This window comes from Geotrypetes seraphini, chromosome 11 (assembly GCF_902459505.1).
Source record: "Geotrypetes seraphini chromosome 11, aGeoSer1.1, whole genome shotgun sequence".
NCBI lineage: Eukaryota > Metazoa > Chordata > Amphibia > Gymnophiona > Dermophiidae > Geotrypetes > Geotrypetes seraphini.
Genome location: NC_047094.1, coordinates 56220775 through 56245064, shown reverse-complemented (window position 1 = coordinate 56245064; position 24290 = coordinate 56220775). Strand labels below are relative to the sequence as shown.

Here is a 24290-nt window from a genome sequence, read left to right as displayed (position 1 = left end):
GAGAGGAGGCACAGGCTGGATGGAGAGGGGCATAGAAAGAAGTCAGACACATATGGAAGGGGGAGAGGCCAGACAGTGGATGGAACGGGCAGACGCTGGAAGGAAGAGTGGAAATAATATGAAAGCAGAGACCACAAAAGGTAGAAAAAAATCATTTTATTTCTATTTTGTCATTACAATATATCAGATTTGAAATATATATTCTGCTAGAGATATAACTGGGGACTGCAAAGCCTAACACTATTCCTATCATGTGTGACTGCAGTATTCTGTTAGCATGATATTTCTGTGTAGCATTCTGTAATAATTTGGCTTGTTCAGTTTTCTTGACAGTAGAGGGGGATATATGTGAAGGGGAGGGGAGACAGGGGTTTTGTTGGTCCTTGCTCTGAATATTTATATTTATAAAATGACAATTGTACAAAATATTGTTTCTTTTTATACTTTAATAAAATACGTTCAATATAAAATCATAACTGAGGCTTGTGCAGATGGGATCAGATGGTTTGTGGGGACCGAGCTTGCGGAGACGGGGCGAAAATGTGTTTTTTTATTTCGGTCTTAGTAGTTTGCCGGTCCACAAAATAATTCTTTTATTTCTGCCGGTCCACAGGTGTAAAAAGGTTGAAGAACACTGTTCTAGATGATATGATTAAGAATTTCAAGTGTTATATTGAAAGTTTAATGGATATTTTATTGTACACTTGTTTAAGATTTAAAATGAATAAAGAATTTTAAACTAAAATAACATTTATATCCCACTTACAACTAAGTAGGTAAGAATAATTTTTGGAGAAATTATTTATTTTAGCACTATTTTCAATTCTTTGTTATGTAACAGATAGTGAGTGATGTAGCCAGACATAAATTTTTGGAGGTGCTAGCAGTTAATGTGGATGGACAATTAGCCATCCCATTTGCTCTGCCTTATCTTCTCCCTCTCCCTCCCTTGCCCTTTACCCACCAGCAAAATTAAAATTTAAAAATATCTTAGCTGGCAGAGAACTCCAACCCTGCCCTGAGTCAGCTTTGCATGCAGTGAAAAACACAGCAGTCAGTGGCAGCACTATGAGTATGCTCAGTGTTCCTATCATGCTCATGGTGTTGGTATTAGCATCTCAAAGTGTTCTGCTTACTGTCCTGCAGAGATGACTTGGTGTGGGCTCTGAATGTTTTTGGCTGGTGGGGCTTAGGGGATCTATGCCAGATATATGAATGGTGCACCCATCTGCTCAGGTAGTCTGGTGATGGGGGATCTGTACTGTATATACACAAATATAAACTGATCTGAATATAAACCAAGGTAACCCTTTTCCCCAAAAAAGGAGGAAAAAAGTTGACTCTCTAATATAAACTGAGATTAGAAATTTGCATATGTGAGTGTCGTTTGTCAGGGATCATGCCATAAATAATCACTAATTTTTCAGATGGGGCTGTTACAAGTACAAAAAAGTTGAAGGAGAGCCGACAAATATCTTCCTATTTGGGGCCACAATACTAACCAAAGTTTCTGGACTTCTATCCCACCACCTAGCCTCAGCCACACATGAAGAAAACAGAAGGGGAAAAAAAAACCCTCTTCAAATACAAAACCACAAAGTAAAAGTACTATTGTACACAAATGAAACCCTAATATGCCATACTCTGCACACAGTACATCATAAGAGAAACAGAAAGAAATGCATTTCTTCCTGAACAGTCCAAAATATAAAAACAACAGATGCAAATTTTCAAAATTGACATATTTCAGTCATTATATTGAAAATAAAAACATTTTCCCTACCTTTATCTGGCAATTTTTTTTTTCTGATCATCTTGTTCCATCTGTGCTCTTAACTCTGTTTCCAAGGCATCCTTATGCATTTGCTGTTCCTTTCCTCTCCTTCACTGCACTACATCCACCTTTGGCATTGATTTTCATGTTCAGTTTTCTTCCATTTTTCTGCCTTCCATCTCAAATCTATCTATCCTTCCAACTCTTTTCCTCTCCTCCATCCATGTGTGCCATCTCGTCTCACTTCCCTCCATCCATGTGCACCATCTCTTTTCTCTTCTCTCCTACTTCCCTCCATCCATGTACCACCATCTCATTCCCTTCCCTTCCATGTGCACCATCTCTTGCCTCATCTTCCCCTTCTCTTCTTTCCCACTTCGTCTGTGTATGTGCCTCTTTCACTTCCCTCCATCCACGTGCCCCCATTCCTCTATTCTTTGCCCTTCCCATTCAGCATTGGTCATTGGGTAGGGAGGGAGAAAAAAAGCACCTTCATCAGAAGAAGACTCCAATATAAAGAGACCCTCATTTTTGGGCCATTTTTTGACCCAAAAAACCTGTTTAAATTTGAACATATGCAGTACCCATGCATTCTTTGTGTGTGTGTAATGCAATTTGCAAATAAAATCTTGCTTAGTAGTTTATTTGGTAAATAGAATGCTCCAAATAAATACTTTTGATTTATAAGGTTTAGCAGGAATTTAAATCTGTGATAAGCTCCTTAGGAATTAGCCTCTCTTTGGAGATAATGACATCAGCTGTCACTCCAAGTGTGGTGTAAAGTCAGCCATTGTAAAAGCATTCTCTGTGGCTTTTAATTTGTTTTCATTAGCTGAAATCCATGTGTGCAGAGGTTATTATGCTTAGAGGTAAAATATGGTCTTTTATTATTTAAATTATATATTTTGGATTGGATATTATTTGGACAATTCTAAAGAATATCCAGGCTCTGAAGAAATAGGAAACTACAAGCCTGTAAGTCTCACTATGGTAAGTAAATAAATGGAAATGCTTTTAAAACAGAGAATAGCGATGTTTCTGGAATCCAGGGGATTCACTAGAGGCAGATCTTGTCAGACAAATCTGTTCAATTTCTTTGACTGGGTGACGAGACAATTGGATAGAGGGAGAGTGCTAGATGTGGTGTATTTAGATTTTAGCAAAGTCTTTGACAGTGATCCACACAGGCATCTAATAAATAAACTGAGTGACGGACTGGGTCAGGAGCTGGTTGATTAGAAGGTGATAGAGGATAGTGGTAGTGGTGTGCCTCAAGGTTCTGTTCTTGGGCCTGTTCTTTTAAACATTTTTGTAAGCAATATTGCTGAATGGCTGGCTGGACGATTTGCCTCTTTGCGAGAGATACCAAAATCTGCAATAGAGCAGACACCCTTAATGGTGTGAATAACACGAGGAAGGACCTAGTGAAGCTTGAAAAATGGTCTGAAATTTGGCCGCTATGGTTTAATGCTAAGAAATGCAAGGTCATGCATTTGGCTGCAAAAAGCTCAAGGGAATGGTACAGTTTAGGGCAGGGGGATCAAAGTCCCTCCTTGAGGGCCGCAATCCAGTCGGGTTTTCAGGATTTCCTCAATGAATATGCATGAGATCTATGTGCATGCACTGCTTTCAATGCATATTCATTGGGGAAATCCTGAAAACCCGACTGGATTGCAGCCCTCAAGGAGGGACTTTGAGATCCCTGGTTTAGGAGATGAAGAACTTTTGTGTACAAAAAAGGAGCGGAACTTGGATGTTAATAGTATGCGATGATTTTAAGGTGACCAAACAGGTTGAAAAGGCAATGGCGAAAACTAGTAGGATGCTAGGATGCATAGGGAGAAATATGGCCATTAGGAAAAAGGAAGTATTGATGCCCCTGTATAAGACTTTGGTAAGACCTTATTTAGAATATTGTGTCCACTTCTGGAGACCGCACCTTAAAAAAGATATAAACAGGAATGAGCTGTCCAGAGGATGGCTACTAAAATAGTTGGTGGTCTTCGTCATAAGGCGTATGGGGGACAGACTTGAAGATCTTGATATGTATATTAGGGGCCGCTGAAAAGTTTTCAGTCCAACCAATAAGAGAGTGACGTGGAGCCATGAAAGTTACAAGTTATTCCACACTTTTCTTGACACTTTTCATTTCAATTATATGAAATGAAACAAAAAGTGTTAAAAGTGGGGAATAACTTGTAAGTTTTACGTCTCCACATCATTCTCATCTTGATTGGGCTGTGAACTTTTCAGCAGCCCCTTGTACTTTGGAGGAAAGGCGGGAGAAGAGAGGTATGATAGAGATATTTAGATACCCACATGGCATAAATGCGCATAAGGCGAGTCTCATGTGAAAGTAAGTTCCAGAATGAAAGGATGTAGTTAAGAGGTGATAGGCTCAGGAGTAATCTATGGAAATACTTTTTTACAGAAAGGGTGGTAGATGCATGGACTATTTTCTCAGTAGAGGTGGTGGAGACAGACTGTGTCTGAATCCAAGAAAGCATATGAGACAGGCACATGGGATCTCTTAGTGGGAGAAAAAGATATTGGATGCTGAGGATGGGCAGACTGAATGAACCATTTGGCCTTAATCTGCCATCATGTTTCTATAACTTGGGAACCTAAACATGCCAGATTTCTTGAAGTATTTTTTTAAATGGCTTTCCCAGTTGTCAGCCTGTGCCTGCTGTTCATAGTAATAATCTCTTGTGGGTTTAGCAGAGAGCTGCCGATTGCAAGCTCTGACAGTCGCCAGTGGGCCTCATTGTTCTCATTCACAAAACCACACCTTAGTTTTCAAGTTTAGATTTAGTCAAAACCAGGTGACAAGTTTCAGTTGCATTTTCAGTTTCATCCAAAAGTGGTTAGGCAGTTTTGGTTAGCCTCTACTTAGAGAACATCATGGGGACAAACTTTTGTCCCTGCCCCTTCTCCATAGTCTCCATCTCCATCCCCGTGGACTCTGTCCTCATTTGGCAAGCCTCAAACACTTTTGATTTTATATTTAAATCTTTTTATTAAAGTATAGAAAGGGACAATATTTAGTACAACTGTTTTTAAATCACAAATAGAGCCTTACATTTCTATCTAGTTTTGGTACAACCTTCCCAGAGATTCAATTGCCTATGTTTTTACATAATCTGGGAAGGTAATTGGATTGTCTCTCAGACATGTTTGTAGAAGAGAACCTAAACTTGTCTAGTGGATGAACAGGAAGCATCTATTAAATTTTTGAAATGTTCCTTGATGCCAGCAATAGAGAATGACACAGTAACTGTTACCCGCGGCTAGTCCACCAAAATGGATAGAAAAAAAAGTAGCCGCAGCGGGTATGGGAACAAGGCTATTCACGACCCTGTGGAGCAGTGAATGGTCTTGTCTCTGCAGTTAAGTGACAGAATGCATGCGGTCACTGATCGCGCAGTCCAGCAGCCCCCTTCCTCCCGATCGCCGCTGTCCAGGCATCTCTTTCCCTTCTTTCCCTCCCTTCCCATTACCTTGCGATTTTGTCTCAGAACAGCAAAAGCTTTTAAACAAGTCGTGTGCGGCTGCTTAAAATGTCTCTTATGATGCAACCAGAAACAGAAAGTTGGGTCAGGAGAAGTTTTGGACATCTGCACGTGACTTGATGAAAGGCTCGGGCAGCTGGAGACAAAAATAATGAAAATCGCCAGCAAAGGTGAGGGGAAAGGAGGAGGGAAATGCCTGGACCGTGGAAATCGGAAGGGGGTTGCTGGACCGTGCAAAGGGCGCTGAAGGGAAGTGTAAAGAGAGGGGGAGGGGAAAGAGGAACAGACGCTGAAGGGAAATGGTTAGAAGACGCTGCATGGAAATGGGTAGGGGAGAGAGAGGAACATACTGGAAGGAGGGGGAGGGGAGGGAGGAGCAGATACTGCATGTTAGTGGGTAGGAGAGAGGAGAAGACGCTACATGTTAGTGGGTAGGAGAGAGAGGAGAGAAGACATTAAAGGAAAGTGGGGAGGGGAGAGAATAGAACAGACGCTGAAGGGAATTGGGGAGGAGAGAGAGAGAGGGGAGCACATATTGGATGGAAAGAGGTTACATGCTGGATTGGGGAGACAGATACCAGATTTGAGGGGAGGAAGGAGGAGAGAGATGCTAGAAACCACCTGGGGGAGGAAGGGAAAGACAGAAGGGAAGAAGACAGAGATGCCAGATTATGGGGGGTGCAGAGGGAAGAAGATGGGGGTGCCAGACCAATGGTGTGGGGGGGTTGGAGGGAGAGAACATAAGAATTTGCTGCTGCTGGGTCAGACCAGTGGTCCATCATGCCCAGCAGTCTGCTCTTGCGGTGGCCCCCAGGTCAAGGACCAGTGCCGTGAGACCAGCCCTACCTGCATACACTCCGGTTCAACAGGAACTTGTCTAACTTTGTCTTAAATCCCTAGAGGGTGTTTTCCCCTATAACAGCCTCCGTAAGAGCATTCCAGTTTTCCACCACTCTCTGGGTGAAGAATAACTTCCTGACGTTTGTACAGAATCTATCCCCTTTTAACTTTTGAGAGTGCCCTCTCATTCTCCTTGCCTTGGAGAGAGTGAACAACCTGTCTTTTATCTACTAAGTCTATTCCCTTCAGTATCTTGAATGTTTCTATCATGTTCCCTCTCAGTCTCCTCTTTTCAAGAGACAAGAGGACCTGTTTCTCTAATCTTTCACTGTACGGCAACTCCTCCAGCCCCTTTACCATTTTAGTCGCTCTAATACTGTGTCCTTCTTCATGTACGGCAGGTCTGTCAAAGTCCCTCCTCGAGGGCCACAATCCAGTCGGGTTTTCAGAATTCCCCAATGAATATGCATGAAATCTATTTGCATGCACTGCTTTCATTGTATGCTGATAGATCTCATGCATATTCATTGGGAAAATCCTGAAAACCCACTGGATTGCGGCCCTTGAGGAGGGACTTTGACACCCCTGATGTACGGCGACCAGTGCTGGACGCAGAATTCCAGGTGAGGGCGTGCCATGGCCTGGTACAGCTGCATGATAACCTTCTCCAAACTGTTTGTGATCCCCTTCTTAATCATTCCTAGCATTCTGTTTGCCCTTTTCACTGCTGCCGCGCATAGCACTGACAGCTTCATCGACTTGTCAACCAGTACTCCCAAGTCTCTTTCCTGGGGGGTGTCTCCAAGTACTGCCCCAGACATCCTGTATTCGTGTATAAAGATTTTTGTTACCGACACGCATCACCCTACACTTATTCTATTAAACCTCATCTGCCATGTCGCGGTCCATTTCTCTAGCATGTTTATGTCACATTGCAGATGTTCGCAATCCTCCTGCGTCTTCACTACTCTGAATAACTTTGTATCGTCCGCAAATTTAATCACCTCACTCGTCGTACCAATATCCAGATCGTTTATAAATATGTTGAAGAGCACGAGTCCAAGCACCGAACCCTGCAGCACTCCACTGGCTTTTCCTTGTCTGAGTATTGTCCATTTACTCACATTCTCTGTTTCCTATCCGCCAGCCAATTTTTAATCCATGTGAGTATTTCACCCTCGATTGCATGTCTCGCAATTTTTCAAAGTACACTTCTCCCTCCGGATTCGTGGGGGATAGAGGCAGAGCCGGACCGCGAATGGCGAAAAACCGCGAATATCTGGCTCTGACCCACCCCCACCTCCCTCCCGCCTTCCAGGCCTTACCTGGTGGTCTAGCGGGCTTTCGGGGCAGGAGCAATCTTCCTACGCAATCTTCCTAGGAAATGGCTGCTTTGAGTTCCCGTAGTCTCTCGAGACTACGATGGTAACTCCCTACAGCTATTTCCTAATGGCGATCTGCACGGGGCAGGAGCGTAGGAAGATCGCTCCTGCCCTGAAAACCCACTAGACCACCAGGTAAGGCCAGGATGCCGGGGGGAAGACTTAAGGATGTTTTTTTTCTTTTTTCCCCCTCCCCAAAAAATCGCAAATATGTGAAATTGCGATTACTGAAACCACGAATGGGGAGGGGGAAGTAGTCATTCATGCGGAACCTTGTCGAAAGTCTTCTGAAATTCCAGATATACAGTGTCAACCAGGTCACCCTTGTCTATCCGTCTGTTTACTCCCTCGAAGAACTGCAGCAAGTTCGTCAAGCAAGATCTTCCTCTGCTGAAGCCATGCTGGCTGGTCTTTATCAGATCATGTCCATCAAGCTGCTCTATGATGCGGTCCTTTATCAGAGCCTCTACCATCTTTCCCCGTACCAAGGTCAGACTCACCGGTCTGTAGTTTCCTGGATCACCCCTCGCACCTTTCTTGAAGATCGGTGTAACATTCTCCACTTTCCAGTCTTCCAGAATACTTCCCGATTTGATCAACAGATTGGCTATCAGTTGAAGCAGTTCAGCTATAGTCCCTTTCAGTTCCTTGATTACCCTCGGATGGATGCCATCCAGTCCTGGGGATTTATCATTTTTAAGCTTATCAATCTGCCGGCATACCTCTTCTAGACTGAGCGTCAACCCTGTCAGTTTCCCATCTTCATTTCTCATGTATAGCCTGTCGGCTTCCGGTATGTTGCGTATATCCTCTTCGGTAAACACAGACGCAAAAAATGTGTTCAGTTTGTCGGCAGTGGCTTTGTCCTCCTTTAGCACTCTCTTCATTCCTTGGTCATTCAACGACCCCACCGCTTCCTTCACAGGTCGTTTCCCCTTAATATATCGAAAGAACGGCTTGAAGTTTTTTGCCTCCTTGGCTATTTTTTTCTCGTAGTCTCTTTTGGCCCCTCTTACCACCTTATGACACCTGCCTTGATGCTGTTTGTGCTTTTTCCAGTTTTTGTCCATTTTTGACCTTTTTCATTCCTTAAACGAAGTCTTCTTGTCCCTGATCGCTTCCTTCACCGCTACAGTGAGCCACACCGGTTCCTTGTTCTTTTTCTTCTTGGATCTCTTGTTGATACACAGTATATATAGATTTTGCACCTTGGTGACTGTGTCCTTAAAAATGGACCATGCTTGCTCTAGCATCTTTACATTGCTTATCCTCTTCTTGACCTTCTTCCCCACCATGAGTCTCATCCCTTTGTAATTCCCTTTTCGGAAGTTCAGTGCCGTGGCCGTTGTTCTGGATTGCTGTTTCGTCCCTGTGTCTAGGTCGAAGCGGATCATAAGATCACTGGTTCCCGGCGTCCCCTCTACTTCTATACCTTGCACCGGTCCTCGTAGTCCATTTAGAATTAAGTCCAGAACTGCGTTTCCTCTCGTATTTTCCTTGACAAGTTATTCCAGGAAGCAATTGCCTATAGCATCCAGGAACTTGGTCTCCCTACCGCAGCCGAAGGTGCCTATGTTCCAGTCGATCCTCCTTTGCAGTTCGTTTAATCTTGTCCGTCATTTCTCCATCAATTTCTTCAGACTGCCCTGGGGGTCGGTAGTAGATGCTGATCTTCGTTTCTGTTCCATTTGTTCCCAGAATTTTGGCTCATAGAGACTCTACCTTATTGTTTGATTCTGGCGTGTTCTCTCTTGTAGACTCAATTTGTTCTTTGACATATAGGGCAATGCCCCCACCTTTTTGAGCCACTCTGTCTCTGTGGTATAGCTTGTATCCTGGTAGCACAGTGTCCCAGACATTTTCCTTGATCCACCATGTTTCTGTGATGCCGATGATGTCAAGGGAGATGGAAAGGAGAGGCAAAGTAACAGAGCAGATACCATATGGAAGAGGCAGAGAGAAGGCAGACAGATGATGGAAGGATTAGAATGACAAGATGAGGAAAGCAGAAACCAGACAACAAAGGTAGAAAAAATATTTCTATTTCTTTTCTTTTTTCTTTTTTTTTTTTTTTGCTTTAGGATAAAATAGTATATTAGTTGTGTTGATAAACATTTATAAACATAGCCCTGCCAGCTGAAAATCTTTTCCTCTAGTTTAGCAGCCAGAACTTTGATTTAAAAAATGACAATTGTATAGAATATTGTTTCTTTTTATACTTTAATAAAATAAGTTCAATATAAAACTATTTGAGCTTGTGCGAATGGGTTCAGATGATTTGCGGGGTGGCATGGAAACAGGGACTGAACTCGCAAGAGTGGGGACGGGACAGGAACGAGGATCAAGCTCACTGAGACAGGAATGGGGCTGAGCTCGCAATAACGGAGACAAATTTTTTTCCCCTTGTCATTCTCTAGCTAGCAATGATAAATTAATCTTCTGCAGTAACAATAAAGATGCTTGAGCAGCTAGGCACGTGATGGAAGGACGTTGCAGATGGCAGATAAGACATAAATGTTTACTGAAATCCAAATCAGATTCTGCAGTTGTTTGGGGTTTTTTAATCTTTATTTTCATTTTTTCCTTTTGACAAAATATTAGTCAAAAACAAGCAATAATACAATACCAGATTTAACATCCTTGAATAACAAAAAATGTATAAGAACATGGCAAAACAAATTACATCAAATAAAACAATTGTATGAGGAAACACTCTTCCATATATTCAAAGGTATGAAATTAAACCCAGAAATCAAATATACTGGTTTGTATAGTTAGTCCTCAATTAAGGGGGGGGGAGAAAGCTGTGAATTCACTGAACTTTTTACTAATTGAGATATACAGAGGAAAATAAAGAAGTGGCTAATTGGGCTCTAGAATTATACCTTACTGAGCAGGTTTGAGGTAGGGAATCTCTCAGGAATACTAAATTTGCTCTTTAGCAGAAATAAATTTTGTTAACTGCTGAGGTTTGAAAAAGACATATGTATTCCCTTGAAAAACAATCATACATTTACAGGGATATCTCAGAATGAACGTTGCACCCAGCTGTAATACCCGGGTTCTCAATATGAGGAATTGTCTAAGATGTATTAAGTTTTTATATATTGCTACTAGTCTCATGTTTTTAGAGAATAACACAGGGACAAAGTTTGTCTCTGCCCCCACCCTTCTGGTATCAGTCCCCGTGTCATTCTTTACCTCTACTAGCAATATGTCTTCATTTGGTAGTTCCATTTTTTAAAAAAAAAAGTTTTTATGCTTGATTTGCCTCTTCTCTCACTCTTTCTCTCAGTTTTTCTCTAATAAAGGCTTTTTTCATTCTGCCATGCATTTGCAACCCAGCCTTGAAGGCCCTCCATTTCAGTTGGAGGAAGAAAAATTTAGGGTAAAATGTTAGACATACTCCAGTTCCTCAATTTTAGTCCACATCCCTCCATCCCAGAAGTCATGACAATTCCTATTTACAAGCTTCTTTGGGATGCACAAATAGAAATGTGATTGACTCCCTTTCTATGAAGAAAAATTAATGTAGAGGGCCCAGAAGACTGCTGAATTTGAGAAGCAACAGCTACCATATCATTCAGTTGTGGTAGAATCTACTCAAAAGGGAGACCAGTAGTAGTAGAACGAACTCCTCATCTCTGAGTATGGGGCACTCATATTTTATATTTTCTTTTGATAAATGTATTTCAGAATACTCTGCTTTCTTCCACATAACTTATTAGCTCATCAGAGTTAATACTTGTGAGACGTTCTGTGCAAGACAGAGCTCACACAAATTCATACTGGGGCGGATTGATGGTCCATCTAATCCAATATCCTGCTTCCAAAAGTGTCCAATCCAGGTCACAAGTATCTGGCAGAATCTCAGAGTACCAAGATTTAAAGTATTTACCAAGGAGCTCATCACCCTCTTATAACTGAACTCGTAGACCAGAGGAAAGAGAATAGGGATTGTATTCCCGCTCAGAACTGTGGATGTAGCTAAAAAAATTTTAAATAAATTCCCTTTTCACACAGATACCACCATCACATGAGATGTTTAGACTACATTACTGGTATCACATTCTGCTGTAAAGTCTAATATTTGTGCCACATTTCACAAAATCTCTAGCTATTATAGATATGCAGCTATGCAGACAGAGTACTGTACATGTGTTTCCCGGTCTGTACAATTGGCTGATCAAGAGCTTATCTTTGAAGGAAGGTGACTAGAGATCCATGGGCAAACTGTCCAATTGCCGGAGTCATTACAGTTCATGTTAGGGCACTTGCTACAGGAAACTAAACTTCTTAACTCAAAAGCAGAGTGTGTAATCAGTTGCTGGTAGTTCTGTCTCCATTTCCTTGCATAATCTTCTATGATTTATAGATGTGAAATGGTAATATCTGATTTTTACCTCTTCCAACAGGTTGGTGAAAGTCACTCTGTATGGCTCTCAAATCAAATTATTCAACATTGAAACTGCTGTTCCATCTGTACTAAAACCAGACCTCACTGATGTGTAAGTATGAAATTAGGAAAACTGAATAAAAAGAAAAGTAGTACAGTAATCTGATCAAAAAGCTTGTCATCACAGAGATCTAGATGTTATACTGCTTCACTAAAACGTTGCTGTTTCAGACTGCTTGATAAAAATTTTGCCTTTCATGATCAAAGACCTTATTGGACAATGAAAGCTCTCTCTCAGATAGTTGAATTGCTGTAATCCTTGGATGTAAGCAGGATCTGATTTGTTCAATTTTTGCAATTTTTTTGGCTACTAGTCATGAATTCCTCTCTACTTTCAGTTCAATTCTGATTTCTTTCCTGAGAAGAGTTTGAGAGCCCTTCAGCTTAGCCACCATCACAACCTTTATAAATTTAAGTAAATTGGAATTACTACTCTGCTAATCTTTATCACAATGCCCCATCAGCCCCACACACCTAATATGAAAATACTGTATTGTAAACAAATAATGAACTAAACAAATATTTTTTAAAGGGTTACCTGTCTGTAGGATAAGTGTACTATAGGCTTTTTATTTCATATATGTTCAAAAACATTAAAAACATTTTTTAAACTTTTTTTTAAACATGGACAAAAAGAAAATAACCCATTTCAGTTTCTTCCCACTATTCTAATGCTTTAAATCTAAAAATAAAAAAGGAAGCTAAATGGAACTATGAAATAACCAGACTAATAATCTGAAGATGCTAGCATTGCCACTGTAACAATCCTGACATGCTGTCTGGGCTTGGATGCGATATCAACTCTTGTTCTTCTGTTAGCAGTCTGACAACATTGTGTGTGTTAAATATGAGCATCTCTCAAGCTCTTCCCCCCACACCCAATCTGGCACTGCTTTTAATACCCTTCCCCTTACTACTTAAAAACAAACAAAGAACCAGTTAGTTCAGGAGGTTTCCTGGGCCCAGCATGTCCTCCCTCTTCTGTCTGCACGGTCCAAAATCGCCGTCACGCTGAAAAAGTGGCTCACAGCAGTGCTTCCGGAACTTCCCCTTCTCAGGGCCCAGCTGGTCTGATGTCGCCGTCACACTGTAAAATCTGCCGACCTCGGCAGTGATTTGCAACATGGTCCGCAGCTCCCCTTCCTGCTTTCCGTCTGCCATGGTATGTCTCCAATGACTTCCTGTTTCCGCCCAGGTGGACCATGCAGATGAAAAGCAGGAAGGGGAGCCACAGACCATGTTGAATTTGCATAAACTTGATTCGCATACACTGCCTCCATTATATGCAAATGTATTTCATGCATATTCATTGTAGATATCTTGAAAACCTGACTGGCAAGGGGGTACTCCTTGACCAAGTTGAGAAACACTGGCTTATAGGACTCTTCAGAATGAATTCCCCTCAGGTGATAATCATACTGCATACACAAGAAAATGTGTTTTTTTAAAATAAAATTGCCAGTAAGGATCTAGGATTATAGCACTGGTCTGAGTCAGATGAAGTTCTTGGACATTAGTTCAAGGCTACTTCATTTACCAGTATTCTTTTTTTTTTTTCTCTCTCTCTCTCTCATTGTACCTCCATAATCCCCTTTAAAACAAGGTGTCTGTTTTAATATGATGCTCCCATAACAAATTTAAAAATTTTTAACCAAGCTTTAAGTCCCTCAGTTTGACCTTTTGGTTTTGATTTTTGTTGAATTTCACGGGTAGCATTCTGTGTGATGTAGTATTATCTTTGTAATTCTTTCTGTCTTCCTTTCATTAGGCATGCTCAGGCACTGGCAACGCTACAAGCATACTCTCATTGGTTAGCACAGTTTTACAATGAGGTTCATAGGCAGAATCCCCAACAATTTATCTCACTCCTCTCTAGTGCCATGGAAGCCATCATGCCACTCATCAGCTCCAAGGTAAGTTTCTGAAAGGTAGAGCTTCATGCACACTCAGAGAGCTGATTAATCTTCTCCAACAGTGACCAGGGTGAGGAGGAGGAACCAAGAGCCCCACGGTTACTTAGCAGGCTAAATGTTGACATGGCCATCAGTCTTTTTAGGGATTTAATGTTTCATCTATACAAGTCCAGAACCCATATTTATTTATTTATTTAAAAGATTTCTTCATATCAGCCATATTTTACAGCACTCGACAGCGTATCAATACAGAATCAATACAATATCTTATACTGCCCCAAGCCATAGACAAGAGCTTTAACAGACTTTTCCCCAAAAAACAAATTCAGATTTTCTGTGCTCATCTGCAATTAACAGTTTATTGTTAGTTGAGCCCGCTGCACCCATTGCTATATTTTGTAGCTAAACTCTGATATGCTCCTGAACACTATTGTCCGTGTTCACCTGATGGTGGTAAAGATCAAAAATAACTGGGACTCAACCTATTGGCAGGTAGTGTGGTCCATCTGCCTAACAAAAAGATAGGGCTCCCTCTTTTCTTTATCTACTACTGTACCCTGAAAGAGGAAGGAGTTCTAGTATAGCATACTTATTTCATAGACCAGTAGAGTCAAGCACTAGGACAACTATAAGCTGGTTCCATTGACCCTTGATAATTGATGATATTTTGAATTTAAAAGGCAGATTACATATGTGTCTCAAGGTAAATCTTACTCAGTGATTATAGTACTTTCAGGGTGGCCAGGGACATTGTGTCTGCACTTTTTAAGAAGGTAGGTGTCATCTGGGATGGTCTCCCAAGATTAAATATGCTTTTGTTCTTGCTCAGCCTTTCTCCCTTTTATTTCTTCCCTTCAGTTAACAGCACACCTGCTAGCAATTGATTAAAAAAAAAAAAAGCGTATAAAAAAAATTCTCCCATTGATCACACCTTGTTGCCCTTACAAGGCAACACTATTAAATTGTAGTTTACCTGTGACTTACAGTGGGTGGGGGATACGATGGACCATCACGGGAAGCTATTTTCTTATGAAGTGCTTCATTCACTGTAAGATTTACCATCTGATTATCTTTTTACATACTATCAGAGTCTAGATGACAAGATTTTGCGGGTGGGTCTAGCCCAAGCTCTGGAGCAGTGTCTTAGATTGCGGGAAGATGTGAGAGTGCCTTTTACCTATTTTTGTCAGTTGCTGTTGGATCTTTTCCCATAGATACAATTGATAAACCTGCAGATTGGTCCAAATATTTGGATTCCCAGGTTACAAATGATATCCTCTGAAAATATATTAAAGATATCCCTCCTATATCTACCAACATAATTTTAAGGAAGAGGGAGTACAGATTTATCCTTTGTACTCATATTTTGCCATGGAGGGCCTTCAAGGCTGGGTTGCAAATGCATGGCAGTTGCTCCACATGTAATACTCCTCAGACTACCTTGGATCATATGTTCTGGGTATATCCAAGGTGTACCTTTTTTGGAGACAGCTATGGAATACTGTTACTCAAATATGTACAGTTGGTCCCCCATTGAGCTCAGTGGGTTTGCTTTTCTATGGTGATGGGAGACTCCATGAGCTTCTTGAAGGACCAGGCTTATTTATAAGGAAAACTTTGGTCTTGGGTAAAAAAAAAAAATTTGTGTTAAATGGGATGCCATGATCCTCCACACTGTGATTACTGGCAGAAACTTCTTTTTGATCAGGCTTTGCTGAAGCGAAGGGATACTAGTTCTGGGGATGGTCCTCAATGGCAAAAGTTCCAAGCCATCTAGTAATCTTACTAGTTATCTCTGCCTCATAGGGACATATGTTTATTGTTAAAATAGATAGAAAGATTCTCAAAATTGTTGTCATGCTTTCTTAGATTTTTAGTTCTCATTTTCAGAGATTGATCTTATTTATTTTGGGGCTTGGGATAGAGAGGATATTATTTCCTTGATCCAGTTCAATAGGGATAGTATGCTAAACCATAGGGTTATCTATCTGTGCTCACAAGCATACTGCAAAAGATGTCAATCACGGCATTTCAACTCTTCCTCCTTTATAGTCTCTGCTGCCCCCTTCAGTTCTTTCTTGTGAAAGCATGAAGGTGTCTCTCTGATCTGCTCCTTTTATTTCTGTGTTTTGCGGTGTCTTTTTCGTGGATTTTAAGGGACTGTTTTTCCTGCTTGGAGAAGAGCAGATGTTGCTGGCAAGTATATCCTTCAGGGACCTGTACAGCCAGCCTGCTTGAAGATTTGTGGAGCTTAGGATTCCAGACCCTCAGCACTTGCTCGCTTCTTTGACTTAATCAGGAACTTGAGCGCGGGCTGTTAGGCATCAATAGCAGCGGGGTGCTCAGAGTGCCAGCTGCAGTTTTGTGTGTCCCCCCCCCTTTTCTGCGTTACAGTCCGGAGGGTAAAGGATCAGTACAACTAAAGTCTAACTGGCAACCCGAAGATCTCGGTGTGGTAGCTAACTAGTGGCTTAATTATGCATGTCCAAGGTTGGGGAAGGGGGGGATAGATTTTGGTCTTTGTATAAATGTAAGGAATATGGGGATGGGGACTATTATATGTTTTTCTGTGTTTAAAGATTGTTATTGATTAGGGGGAGGGGGGAGATAAGTTCTAAACTGGATTATAAGAAATAAATTACATTACATTACATTATTGCAGAATATTAAGTGTTGTATCTAAGTTAAAATTGTATTTATTTGCCCATACACTTATTGTAAGTTTTAAAAATGAATAAAGAATTTAAAAATAAAAATACAACCCTTCCAGGTCCAGAGACACTTTAAATGAGCTGAAGTATCGCCATTTTCCCAGCACATGGTCTGTGAGTACAGACTGTGACAGCCTTTGGGGGAGGGGGGGTTCTTTTAGCCTTTTAATTGGTTCAAGGGCCTATAAATCAGGCCAGGAGTGAGTGGGTGGAAATTAAACACTAAACAAAGACTTTTCTCAACTGCTATCTGTTCCCTGATCTGATCTTATGCTCTAAAATACAACCTAAAATACTAATCTAGACTAAACACTTTTTATATTAAAAACTCTTAACAGAGACTCTAAAAGGCTACTCTATTGTCTAAACTGATTTTGCTGAGAAAGCAGAATAGAAACATAGAAATGTGATGGCAGATAAAAACCAAATGGCCCAGGGCAGTCCGAAGAAATTGACGGAGAAATGACAGACAAGATTAAACGCAACTGCAAGGGAGGCAACACAGTTATCATGGGTGACTTCAACTATCCAGGAATAGACTGGAACCTAGGCACCTCCGGCTGCATTAGAGAGACCAAGTTCTTGGATGCTGTAGGCGATTTCTTCCTGGAACAACTTCTCAAGGAAAATACTAGAGGAAATGCAATTCTGGACTTAATTCTAAATGGCCTGCGAGGATCGGCACAAGATGTAGAAGTAGAAGGGACGCTGGGAAGCAGCAATCACAATATGATCCGCTTTGATCTTGATGCAGGGGAAAAACATCAGTCCAAAACGACAGCCACGGCACCGAACTTCCGAAAAGGGAATTACGAAGGGATGAGACTCATGGTAGGGAAGAAGATTAAGAAGAGGATAAGCACTGTAAAAACGCTAGAGCAAGCTTGGTCCCTTTTTAAGGACACAGTCACTGAGGCGCAAAATCTATATATACCGCGTATCAACAAGGAATCCAAGAGGAAAAAGAACAAAGAACCAGCGTGGCTCACTATAGAGGTGAAGGAAGCGATCAGAGACAAGAAGACTTTGTTTAAGGAATGGAAAAGGTCAAAAACGGACAAAAACTGGAACAAGCACAAACAACATCAACGCAGGTGTCATAAGGCAGTAAAAGAGGCCAAAAGAGACTACAAGGAAAAAATAACGAAGAAGGCGAAGAACTTCAAGCCGTTCTTTCGATATATTAAGGGGAAACAACCCGCAAAGGAAGCAGTGGGACCGTTGGATGACCATGGAATAAAGGGAACGCTAAAAGAGGACAAAGCAATTGCCGACAAACTGAACACATTTTTTGCGTCTGTAAAAAAATATATCTCTCATTTTGGACCATTCATTCACTCACTAATTCAGAAGAGTCTAATAACAGCTACCGTTCCCCCCCTTTGGAAAACCGCAACCATCCCCCATCATCAAAGATCACAATATCAGCATAAATGATCCAACTAATTATCGGCCAATAGCTAATCTGCCATTCTTGGGAAAACTTACAGAGAAACTCATATTTAATCAACTCTCTGATTTCATAGAGAGCACAAATGCATTACATCCAAACCAAACAGGGTTCAGAAAATTCCACAACACAGAATATTCTCTAATAGGGCTAACTTCAAATATTCAATATCATTTAGACCATCACAAATCCGTCATCCTGTTCTCTTTAGATATCTCAGCAGCGTTCGACACCATAGATCACGACTTATTGTTACAAAGATTGGAATCAATAGGCATAACAGATAATGTCCTAAATTGGTTAACTTCATATCTCGCTGATCGCACCTCTTCTGTTAAGTTTAAAAATGAAATGTCTAAAACTTATTCTTCTACATTTGGTATCCCTCAAGGATCCATCTTATCTCCTCTTCTGTTTAACATATTTCTTTCTCCACTGTTAAGCATTTGTCAATCCATAGGCTTTACCCCATTCGCATACGCAGATGACGTTCAACTTATACATCCCTTGGATCCCAAATGTGATAAAGAAATCAAATCCATCAATCACAAATTAGAAATAATTCATTCTTGGCTCAATACAAACAAATTGGCTCTTAACATAAAGAAGACTAAAGCTGTATTATTTACTTGGAGGAAAGATATAACTTTGTCAAACCCATTTATCCTTAATAACACCACACTAAATTTAGTTCCTTCAGTTAAAATCCTTGGCGTACTAATTGATGAAAAACTTACTTACCATGATCATATTTCTCTTACTGTTAAAAACTGTTTTTTTAAATTACGTTGTATTAGATCGATATCCAAATTTCTGACCCCTAAATCTATCACAATACTAATCCATTCATTAGTAATATCGAAACTCGATTACTGCAATGCTCTCTTTCTTAATATATCACTGAAAGAAAAAAGGAGATTACAATTGATTCAAAACACTGCAATAAAGTTAATATACAATGCCAGGAAATACGATCATGTTTCTCCGCTGTTAATAGATTCTCATTGGCTGCCTATTAGTCATAGAATCACATTTAAAATAATGCTACTCATCTTTAAAACTTTAGCCTCTGATGAACTCCAATTCATATCTAGACTCTTGATTCCTTATAATACACAACGCTCACTTCGTTCTACTAACCAGAATCTTCTCTCAGTTCCTTCTTTGAAAATCATTGGTACAAGAAGGGCTGACATTTTTTCTGTGACGGGTCCCCTATGGTGGAACGCCCTTCCCCAATACATTCGTAATGAAAAAGATATTTTAATATTTAAAAAATTTTTTAAATCTTAATTTATTTAGAGATGCCTTCAATGTTTAAAGCATGGCATGTTCATAATTGCTGAGGTTTTACCTCCCATTACCTATTGTTATTTCCACTATTCTACCCCAATCGAAAATTGTAACTTTTATCCTTCCCTTCCCATCTATATGTTTGTTCAAGTTAAAAGTTTGTTGTTAAATTGTGAACCTCTTTTTACTTTACTATATTTTTGTTTTGTACATCGCTTAGTGATTATAATAGGCGATTAATCAAATTTTGCTAATAAACTTGATAAACTTGAACTTGATATTTACCGAAGAAGATGTACACAGCATACCGGAACCCATCAGGCTATATGCTGGAAATGAAGACGGAAAGCTGACAGGATTGACGGTCAATCGAGAGGAGTTGTGTAGGCAGATTTTAGAGGCTTAAGAGCTATAAATCTCCGGGACCGAATGGCATCCATCCGAGGGTCATCAAGAAACTGAAAGGGACCATAGCAGAACTGCTTCAACTAATAGCCAATCTGTCGATCAAATCGGGAAAGATTCCGGAAGACTGGAAGGTGGCGAATCTTATGCCGATCTTCAAGAAAGGTTTGAGGGGAGATCCGGGAAACTACAGACCTGCGAGTCTGACCTCGGTACCGGGAAAGATGGTAGAGTCACTAATAAAGGACAGCATCATTGATCACCTTGACGGACATGGGCTGATGAGGACCAGTCAGCACGGTTTTAGCAAAGGCAGATCGTGTTTGATGAACTTGCTGCACTTCTTTCAGGGAGTAAACAGACAGATAGACAAGGGCGATCCAGTCGACATTGTATATCTGGATTTTCAGAAGGAGTTGGACAAGATTCCACATGAACGACTACTTCGGAAAATTGCGAGCCATGGAATCGAGGGTGAAATACTCACATGGATTAAAAACTGGCTGGAGCTTAGGAAACAGAGAGTGGGGGTAAATGGACAATACTCGGACTGGAAGAGCGTCACCAGTGCGGTGCCACAGGGCTCGGTGCTTGGACCCGTGCTCTTTAACATCTTTATAAACGATCTGGAAATTGGTACGATGAGTGAGTTGATTAAATTTGCGGACGATACGAACTTATTCAGAGTAGTGAAGACGCAGGATTGCGAACATCTGCAACGTGACATAAACACGCTAGAGAAATGGGCCGCAACATGGCAGATGAGGTTTAATGTGGATAAATGTAGGGTGATGCATGTCGGTAATGAAAATCTTATACACTAATACAGGATGTCCGGGGTAATACTTGGAGAGACCCCCAGGAAAGAGATTTGTGACTACTGGTCGACAAGTCGATGAAGCTATCCACGCAATGCGCGTCAGCGGCAAAAAGGGTGAACAGAATGCTAGGAATGATAAAGAAGGGGATCATGAACAGATCAGAGAAGGTTATCATGCTGCTGTACCGGGCCATGGTGCACCTTCACCTGGAGTACTGCATCCAGCACTGGTTGCCGTACATGAAGAAGGACACGGTACTACTCGAAAGGGTCCAGAGAACAGCGACTAAGATGGTTAAGGGTTGGAGGAGCTGCCGTACAGCGAAAGATTAGAGAAACTGGGCCTCTTCTGCCTCGAACAGAGGGGACATGATCAAAACATTCAAGGTACTGAAGGGGATAGACTTAGTAGATAAGGACAGGTTGTTCACCCTCTCCAAGGTAGAGAGAACGAGAAGGCACTCTCTAAAGTTGAAAGGGGATAGATTCCGTACGAATGTAAGGAAGTTCTTCTTTACCCAGAGAGTGGTAGAAAACTGGAATGCTCTTCCAGAGTCTGTCATAGGGGAAAATACCCTCCAGGGATTCAAGACAATGTTAGACAAGTTCCTGCTGAACAAGAATGGGCGCTGGTAGGGTTAGTCTTGGTTAGGGTGCTGGTCTATGAGCGTGAGCGGACTGCTGGGCATGATGGACCACTGGTCTGACCCAGCAGCGACAATTCTTATGTTCTTGTATTACTCCTGAGCCTCTCACCTCTTAACTTCATCTTATGCCTTCTCATTTCAGAGCTTCCTTTCAAATGAAATAGACTCGACTTGTGCGCATTTACATCACGTAGGTAATAAAATGTCTCGATTGTATCTCCCCTCTCCCATCTTTCTTTCAAAGTATACAGATTGAGATCTTTAAGTCTGTCCCCATATGCCTTATGACGAAGATCACGCATCATTTTAGTAGCGGCCTCCAGAATTGTACCCAATATTCTAAATGAGATCTCACCAGAGTCTTATACAGGCATATCAATACCTCCTTTTTTCCCCACTCCCACTATACACCCTAGCTTCCTTCTAGCTTTTGCCATTACCTTTTCAACCTGTTTGGCCACCTTACAATCATTACATACAATCACACCCAAGTCCCACTCTTCTATCGTGCACATAAGTTCTTCACCCTCTAAACTGTACTGCTCCCTCAAGTTTTTGCAGTTCAAATGCATGACCTTGCATTTCTTAGCATTAAATTTTAGCTGCCAAATTTCAAACCATTCTTCAAACTTTGCCAGGTATTTCTTCATGTTGTTCACACCTTCCTGGGTGTCTACTCTATTGCAGATTTTGGTATCATCCGCAAAGAGGAAAATCTTACCCTACAGCCCTTCAGCAATATCATTTATAAAAATGTTAAAAAGAACAGGCCCAAGAACAGAACCTTGAGGCATACCACTGGTAACATCCCTTTCCTCAGAGCAATCTCTGTTGATCACTAGTCTGTCATCTTCCTCAACCAGTTCTTGACCCAGCCTGTCACTTTGGGACCCATCCTGATGGCACTCAGTTTATTTATTAGATGTCTGTGTGGAACACTGTCAAAGGCTTTGCTAAAATCTAAATCACCACATCTAGCGCACATCCTCTATCCAATTCTCTGGTCACCCAATCAAAGAAATTGATCAGATTTGTCTGACAAGACCTACCATGAAACTTCACCATGCTCTGTTTTAAAAGTGTTTCCATTAATTTGCTTACTACAGAAGTCAGACTTACTGGCCTTTAATTCCCTACTTCTTTCTTACTTCCACTTTTGTGAAGAGGTTCCACATTTGCCCTTCTCCAGTCCTCCGGTACCACTCCCGACTCTAGAGACTCATTGAAAAGGTCAGTCCACGGAGCCACCAGAACTTCCCTAAGTTCCTTCAACACCCTTGGATATGCACCAACCAGCCCCATTGCTTTGTCTACTTTTATTTTAGTTTGCTCCTCATGAATGCAACCCTCTGAAAATTGATCAGGGTCTACCACTTCTCCATCCCTATTTGTCTTCTGTGGTCCCACTCCCGGCGCTTCAGCTATGAACACAGAGCAAAAATATTTGTTAAGCAATTCAGCCTTTTCTTTATCAGCTTCTTCATATTTCTCCCTTTCACCTTTTGAGTCTCACAAAGCCACTTTTGCACTTCTTCCTATCACTAATGTATCTAAAAAAATGTCTTTTCTCCCTGTTTTACAATGTCAGCTATTTTTTTTTTCTTCCATTTGCATCTTTGTTTTCCTGACTACATGACCAGCCTCTCTTAACTTTTCCAGATATTTTCGCTGTCTTCCGCTTTCTGTGATCTTTTGCAATTAATGAAAGCTAACCTCTTATTCCTTACCTTCTCAGCTACTACTTTTGAGAGCCAAAGTGACCTTCTTTTCTTCTTGCTTTTACATACTTGCCTCACAAAAGAACATAAGAATTGCCACTGCTGAGTCAGACCAGTGGTCCATCATGCCCAGCAGTCCGATCACGCGGCAGCCCTCTAAGACCAGCACCCTAACTGAGACTAGCCCTACCAGCGCACGTTCTTGCTCAGCAGAAACTTGTCTAACTTTGTCTTGAATCCTTGGAGGTTGTTTTCCCCTATAACAGCCTCTGGAAGAGCGTTCCAACTTTCTACCACTCTCCTTATGTTTGTACGGAATCTATCCCCTTTCAACTTTAGAGAGTGCCCTCTTGTTCTCCCTACCTTGGAGAGGGTGAACAACCTGTCCTTATCTACTAAGTCTATCCCCTTCAGTACCTTGAATGTTTCGATCATGTCCTCTCTCAATCTCCTCTGTTCGAGGGAGAAGAGGCCCAGTTTCTCTAATCTTTTGCTGTACGGCAACTCCTCCAGCCCCTTAACCATCTTCGTCGCTCTTCTGTGGACCCTTTCAAGTAATACCATGTCCTTTTTCATGTACGGCGACCAGTGCTGGATGCAGTACTCCAGGTGAGGGCGTACCATGGCCCGGTACAGCGGCATGATAACCTTCTCTGATCTGTTCGTGATCCCCTTCTTTATCATTCCTAGCATTCTGTTTGCCCTTGTTGCTGCCGCCACACATTGTGTGGACGGCTTCATCGACTTGTCGATCAGAACTCCCCAAGTTCCTTTCCTAGGAGGTCTCTCCAAGTACCGCCCCGGACATCCTGTATTCGTGCATGAGATTTTTGTTACCGACATGCATCACTTTTACATTTATCCAAGTTGAACCTCATCTGCCATGTTGATACCCATTCCTCGAGCTTGATTATGTCACGTTGCAGATCTTCTCAATCCCCCTGCATCTTTACTACTCTGAATAACTTCGTATCATCCGCAAATTTAATCACCTCGCTCGTCGTACCTATGTCCAGATCATTTAATAATAATAATAATAATAATAATAACTTTATTCTTGTATACCGCAATACCATGGAAGTTCTATGCGGTTAACAATAGAAGAGACTGTACATTTACAGCGAAGTTACATTTACAGCGTTGTTACATTTACAGCGATGTTACATAAATGGCAGTGAAAATTAACAGCGAAGTTACATACATTTACAGTGAAGTTACATATTACAGCGTTTTTACAATTACAGCGATGTTGCATATATGGCAGTGAAAAGGCATGTGCTAAGAAGAGGCTGTACATTTACAGCGATGTTACAAATTATAACGGTGTTACATTTACAGCGTTGTTGAATATAAGGCCGTGAAAAGGCAT

General features: G+C 41.2%; 1 protein-coding gene across 1 annotated transcript in view; it reads left to right on the top strand.

Annotated features, from left to right (window-relative positions):
• XPO6 (exportin 6) overlaps positions 1–24290 on the top strand; it is a 231999-nt gene that overhangs the window by 143362 nt on the left and 64347 nt on the right. The window contains 2 exon segments of the mRNA XM_033963538.1: positions 11924–12016; positions 13733–13877. Coding sequence (XP_033819429.1) covers positions 11924–12016; positions 13733–13877 — 238 coding nt within the window.